The sequence below is a fragment of the Emiliania huxleyi genome, assembly GCF_000372725.1.
Source record: "Emiliania huxleyi CCMP1516 unplaced genomic scaffold EMIHUscaffold_92, whole genome shotgun sequence".
Taxonomy (NCBI): domain Eukaryota; phylum Haptophyta; order Isochrysidales; family Noelaerhabdaceae; genus Emiliania; species Emiliania huxleyi.
Genome location: NW_005195149.1, coordinates 47,242 through 53,686, shown reverse-complemented (window position 1 = coordinate 53,686; position 6,445 = coordinate 47,242). Strand labels below are relative to the sequence as shown.

The following is a 6,445-nucleotide window of genomic DNA, read 5'->3' as shown; positions in this document are numbered from 1 at the left end:
CTCGGCCAAATCTCGATCAAGCCCGCCTTTGCCTCGCCGAGCACTCTCGCCCAGTGCGCAGACTTCCTGCAGGGCAAGGCGGCCGAGGCGCGCCCTCCCATTGCTGAGATGGATTGCTGAGATGTGGGGAGATGTAGGGAGATCGGGAGGGGGAGACGTCCCGCATCTATGCGCGCCCTTCCCAGCGCTGCGCCGCTGGCGGCGCCACCTCCACCCCTCCGCCCTCCCCTCCTCCCATGCCCTCTGTGACTTCTGCTCCTCGACACACACACACACCCTCCTCCGCCCTCCCGGCAGGCTCGCGCGCGCTCGGCGGTCATCTTCGTGCGCAAGGCAGCCGGCCGAGCGCTGCAGTGTGTGTGTGTGTGGGGGGGGAGGGCGAGGGGGGGCCTCTCTTGACTCAGCCTCGCGAGCGGACCAGGCGCTGATCGAGTACCCGTGCGTGTGGAAGGAGAAGCGGAAGCAGGAGTGGCCGTTCGACGCGAAGGTGGGCGGCCTCCCCCCGCCCCTCACCCTCGCCCCGCCCCTCACCCTCGCCGCGCCCCACACCCCGCACCCCGCCCCTCACCCTCCCCCCGCCCCACACCCCGCACCCCGCCCCTCACCCTCGCCCCGCCCCACACCCCGCACCCCGCCCCTCACCCTCGCCCCGCCCCACACCCCGCACCCCGCCCGTCACCCTCGCCCCGCCCCACACCCCGCACCCCGCCCCTCACCCTCGCCCCTCGCCCCTCGCCCCTCGCCCCTCGCCCCTCGCCCCTCGCCCCTCGCCCGTTGCCCGTTGTGCCCGCCCACCTCGGACGGTGCTATCGGCCCGACACGCGCGCAGTAGACGGCCCATCAGCCCCTGCTAGGTCGCCCACGACGTGCGTCCCTGATGACGCGTCCCCTGACGCGTGCACGGAGCGCCGTCCGCAGGCCGACGGGCTCTTCATGCAGTGCGAGTCGCACAACGACCGCGTTGTCTACTTCACGCAACTCACGGAGAGCAAGGGGGGCGTCTGCTCCGTCGGTGAGAGGCCCCGCAGCTCCGCTCGCCCCAGCCGCGACACGTCCGTGACAGGTCGACGAGATCTAGGCGAGACCGTGCAGCTCGACCCGGCGACGTTTGCGCTCATGCCGCGCCTCTTTGCGACGTGAGGCTCTCGCGGCTTTGCTACCAGGACAGTCCGGGCTGGAGACAGATATTGCAGGTCCGGCCAGGGAAGGGACCTGTCAGAGACAGAGATCAGAGTTTTGCGTTTCGGGTTTCGCGCAGTGAATACCAGTAAATGGCAAGCACTGTGACGGCAAAAAGTTATGCTCATGGTGCTCAAACCCCCGGTTGTGTGCAAGCCGCGCAGCGCACACGGGTGCGTATCTAGAGAGAGCCGAGGGTCGCCCCCCCTTGCCCCACCACTTTGTGTGTGTGGAGAAATTTACCTTACCTTACCTTACCTCTAGAGAGAGCCGTGTGTCGCGTATCGGGGCGGTCTAGCCGGTTACGGCGGGCGGCTGGGGAAATATCATGAATTGTAGCGTCGTCGTGTCTCTAGCCGGCAATCACTCTCTCTTCTCTCTCAGACCCCCCACCCCCACCCCCCCCAGAACACACGCCCCCCGGGCAATCACGCCCCGCCAAGTCCCCTTGCATTCCTCAGCGCCATGAGGCATACCACGTATGCCGCGCGAGAGCTGAGAGGAGGCGAGCCCCCTCGGCCCCCGCGGGTCCGGCGCCAATACGCGCTCTCGCAATCGCTACCCGTCGTTTTTCGAGCCCCACCAAAGTAGCCCGGGACCGACCGGGGGCGCGCCGATGTGGCATCGATCGTCCAGTCGTCGCTGTGCTTCGTGCGGCGCTACTAGTCTTCGTACTAGTCTTCGGGCCGCTTGCTGCCGCGGCCGCGGAAAAGCTGCCCTCCTTGCGAGGGAGTCCTCCGCACCGCCTTTCGGAAGGGCAGGGGGTGGGGCGCTGAGGGCGGCGGCGGCGATGGAGAGGCGAACACGATGAACCCGGAGCTCATGTGTGTGGAGCATCTCTCGGAGCACCTTGGAGCATCTCGGAGCCATCACGGAGCATCTCTCGGAGCATCTCGTAGACTCTCGTAGACTGCTCGGAAAATCTCGGAGAGCGTCGCCTTGGCAGCGACGAGGAAGACGGCGACGCAGACGCCGTCGGCTGCCCGCCAACCAGCTGGGCGGCCCACGGCGGCGGCGGCGGCGGCGGCGGCGAGCCGGAGCCCGCTCAGTAGGGCGACGCCGCGCCTGCAGAGCGCGTGCCAGCGCGTGTCAGAGGGGCGGGGGGAAGGGCGCGTGTCGCTCAGCCGAGGCCGGCGAGTGCGCCGGAGCCGCCAGAAGCGCTTCATCCACAGCCATCCTACGAGCGCAAAGGTTGGAGGGCTCCTGAGGGTTCGTAAAGAGGGGTGGAAGAGCCTCCTCCACGGCCGGCCGTGCTCGGCGCCGTCCTTGAGGACGAAGAGGTTGACTGCGACGAGCCAGAGCCAGGGCGCGCTCGCGCGGCAGGCGGCGAGCGGCGCGGCGCAGAGCGGCGCGGCGCAGAGCGGCGAGGGCGCGAGGGCGGCGAGGGCAGCGAGGGCGGCGAAGGCGAGACAGAGCGCCGCGTACCTGTGTGGACGGGTCAGGGACAGGTCGCGGACAGGTCACTCGGACAAGCCGGGGTTGGGCCACAGGCGCATGCTGCATGCACATATATGTGCATGTGCATGTGCATGTGCATGTGCATGTGCATGTGCATGTGCATGTGCATGTGTGCAGGGACAGCACGGCGCAGCGGGAGGGAAGAGCGGGAGCGAGGGGCGGGGGGTCAGGGAGAAGGGAGGCGAGGGTGCGCGCACTCGTTTGCGTGGAAGAAGGGCCACGCCTCGGGGTCGTCCAGCGAGGCGCACTCGTCGGGATAGTCGCCGACCACATCGGCCGGGCACTCCTGTACTCGCAGCGCGCGGCGCGTGAAGGGACGCCTCGCATCGCTCACGTCCGGTAGGTGGGCTGTCTCAGACGTGTCTCGGACTTGTCTCGGACGTGCCTCGGACGTGTCTAGGACGTGTCTAGGACGTGTCTAGGACACGTCTCGGACGTGTCTCAGAGAAGGCTGCGCCTCGCTGCGCGGCGCGAGCCGAAAGACGGACCCAAAGAAGCCGTTGGTGAGGCCGTCTCCAACCTGCGGAGGCGTCGGACCACAGCGTGCCGTGGGAGTGCCGTGGGCGGTGCCGGTGGGGCGTGGCGGTGCGAGCGGAGCAGCGAGGCAGGGGTGGATCGGGATGCGGTGGCGGCAGGCGCGGTGACGGCAGGAGAGGAGAGTGGAGTGACAGCGCTCCTCCACGAGAGGGGGTCTAGGAAGTGTCTAGGAAGTGTCTAGGAAGTGCGGTTGTGGTGGGACGCACTCGCGAAAGAGTGCGCGAGGAGAGGGTCCACAGCCAAACGTAGGTGCAGACTAGCGCACAACCGCCGAGAAGCGACGCTTGAACCGCCGCGGCAGCCGGCGAGGTCGGCGCGGCGGCGACGGCCACCGCCGCCCAGGCGTGAGAGGCTGCGAGGCCGAGGTTGAGTCGCCGGTAGGTGGGGAGGCGAAGGCGCCGCCGGCCAATCCGTGCGGCGTTTATCATTGCGTCGTACGACGCCCAAACCACGCCCATCGGTGCAGCCAGGGCAAGGAGCTGCGGCAGCCGGGCGGCAGGCGCTGACGGCGCGACGGTGGCGACGGCGAAATAAGCCCATCCCGCGAGAGCGGCGGCAAGCGCACCTGTGTATGCGCGCCTTGCGAGGTCTGCGTGCTCCGCAGCAGCGGGCGAACCGTCGTCGGCGAGCAGGCTGCTCGTGCTCGGCTGCGCTAGCCGATCGGCGCTAGCCGCTAAAGGAGCGGGCGCCCTGAGAGGTGGTGCCCGGGGCCCTTGCCCTCCGGTCCACATGAGGCGAGGATGCGGAGCACGGAGGAGACCGCCGTGGCCGATGCGCAGCGACAGTGCTGCGGGCGAGACGAGGAGCACGTAACTCACAGCACGCGCTGACATGGATGGGTTGCCACCGGGGGTGCCGGCCGGGATTCAGACACGCTGATCATGATGCCGTCACTTGTACCTGGGTAGTGAGCGTCGGGCTGGTGGTTCGACACCGAGTTTGAAAGATGTGTTTCTCTACGTCTCTCTTCACAGGAAAATCCTGTGAAGAAAAGCGGAGAAAAAACAGAAACCTTTTCTGCCTCGGCCTTAGCCGTCGGTACTCCGAAAGCGTGCTACTCGAGTATCCAAGTACTATGAGCGCACGCAGCCGGGTCCCGAAGGTGTCCCATCCCAAATTCGTGCCGTCGACAGACCAGATTCGTGGTCCCTTGGTCGACTACACCCGCCTTTGGACGGTAGCCCGACACAATACATTTGTCTGTCTTTTTGGATTTTTGGTTCGTCTGGGTAAGGGTTTTGCAATAAACCTCCTCACCACTGCGAACACTGTCTTGCTCGTAGGAGCCGTTCGTCCTTTGTCCGAGCAAACGCGCGCCCGATCACCCCGTTGAGCACGTGTGCAGGGTATCCGAGCGCCATGAACTCCCTGAGTTTGCTCGTCACGCTGAGGAACCCCTCGTCATCGCTCGCCATAGCACTCACCTTGAGCAGGCATCCAACGACTATTCCCTCTTTCATCTTCGCGCATGTGAAGCTATCCCAGCGATGGTAGCGCCACACCCGAGGCTCTCTCTCGCAGCCCTCATTGACGTTCTTGAGTCTCATCCGGAAACCTCCGTTCGCGTCGAGCTCGAGAGCCGTCTCTAAAAAATGAGCGTTATCGGCTGCCTCCCGAGAGATCCAGTCCCGAGAGAGATCCGGTCCCGTTAGGCGTAATAGCCGAGAGAGCCCGCGTCGATGAGTTAGTTAGTTCGACGAGGTCGGTCGGGAGGCCTTGGCCCTTGCTTGCGGAGAGACCAGCGAGTCGTACTTCATGGTGCCCTTCTCTCTCCCCCCCCCCCCCACACCTGGAGGCTCCAACGTGGACACGCCCATACCTCGAGGCCCATACACAGGCATAGCTGGCGACACCACCCTAGGGTCTAGGCACACGCACACGAGAAGAAGAAGAAAATCTAATCTCTCTCTCACGCACGCGACACGGTGCGAGTGAGAATATAGCGGGGAGGTAAGGCCAAAAACAGGGCAACAAAAACACAGGGACACCAGAACCCGTGGCGCGTGGGAGCCGCCTGACTACATGTACATGTGCATGATCCCTGCTCTAGAGGGAATCTTCTGTATATCGTGAATGATCGCCTAATATCGCCTAATATCGCGCAATATCGCGCAATATCGCGCACCTTCGCCCCGGCGGCGGTGACGGTGACGGGTCAGCGAGCTGGCGCATTTCTTTGTTTTCGGTCGCCCTTTCGCACCGCGTTCCTACCGAACAATGTCTACTGAGAGCTGTGACGGGGTGAGAGCTGAGTGCCGGCTGGACGGCTGGTGTGCAACCCGGTCTTGAAGATGAAGAGAATCTCCCGGTCAATTCTGAAAGTCTCGCGCGAGTAGTCGGTCAGCTGGGCAAAGCTGCACATGTGGCCGCCGATGGCCCTATATAGCATGATAGTGCCGTCGACCTCCTGTTGTCCAGCACGGTAGCGGTTCACGCCGTCGACGAGTTGGAACTGTGTGGACCGCCACGGCGCCGGCTGTGGTGTGGGCGACGGTTCTGCGGGCGGTAGTGCTGTCGCCGCGCGCTTGTGCCGGGACCGCTTCTTCTTCTTGACTTCTGCCTATTGCTGTGGTCGCTGCTGTCGCTGCTCATGTGCAAGCCGCGAGGTGTGTAGCCAGCCAGATCCAGCTGCGCAACGCGAGCGGAGCGAGCGAAGCGCCAGAACGGCGCCCGTCCCTTTGTAACGCTTCACGCGCGTCGCTGAGGCGTGCTGTGAAGGGCTCGCGTGATCGCGAGCATCGCACAACATCGCCATTTATCGCAGTTTATCGCCAAATATCGCGCGGTATCGCGGTTGCGATATTGTGAAAGATTCCCTCTAGAGCAGGGCTTGCATGTGCATGCAAGTAACAACAACATGGGCTGCAAGGCGCGCGGGCAGTCCGGCCAACCCTTCTCCCACAAGACCGGCCACGGCTACGTCAAGGCGCGCATCGCGGTTTCTACCACGACGCGATCTTTGTCAAGCGCAACAACTTCAACCTGCTGCAACACGAGACGTTCGGCGGCGGCTTCTCGCCCACCGCCCGTTCTTCGAGCCCGTTCTCAAGCTGCGCCGCCTCGCGCGCAAAGTCGCGCGCGGCAGCGTTGACCGCACGGCCTACTCGCCCTGGAGTACTCGCTCTCTTTTATGTCCCACCATGCAGAGCGCATCTCTCTCTCTGGTTGTCTGTTGTGCGAGGCGTGAACCGCGCCATTCGCTCTCACCTGGCAACCCTGTCTGCACGTCTCGCGCGCGCGTGAACAGGGCTCCGGGCCCCAAATGACGTGT

At 65.0% G+C, this 6,445-nt stretch overlaps 2 protein-coding genes across 2 annotated transcripts; one reads left to right on the top strand and one right to left on the bottom strand.

Moving 5' to 3' along the window:
* Nucleotides 1–236: 236 nt before the first annotated feature.
* On the top strand, nucleotides 237–1,140 carry EMIHUDRAFT_453757 (hypothetical protein; the record flags this gene model as incomplete). Its single annotated transcript, XM_005757189.1, has 4 exons — nucleotides 237–245; nucleotides 422–487; nucleotides 919–1,012; nucleotides 1,079–1,140. 4 exons carry the CDS (start codon nucleotides 237–239, stop codon nucleotides 1,138–1,140), a joined length of 231 nt encoding a protein of 76 aa, XP_005757246.1.
* A 745-nt stretch (nucleotides 1,141–1,885) lies between these two features.
* Nucleotides 1,886–4,721, bottom strand: EMIHUDRAFT_453756 (hypothetical protein; the record flags this gene model as incomplete). Its single annotated transcript, XM_005757188.1, has 8 exons — nucleotides 1,886–1,925; nucleotides 2,118–2,244; nucleotides 2,323–2,604; nucleotides 2,835–2,923; nucleotides 3,381–3,864; nucleotides 4,109–4,155; nucleotides 4,310–4,423; nucleotides 4,500–4,721. Coding segments are annotated over 8 exons (1,404 nt in total), but the record flags the coding sequence as incomplete, so codon positions are not given.
* Nucleotides 4,722–6,445: the final 1,724 nt, after the last annotated feature.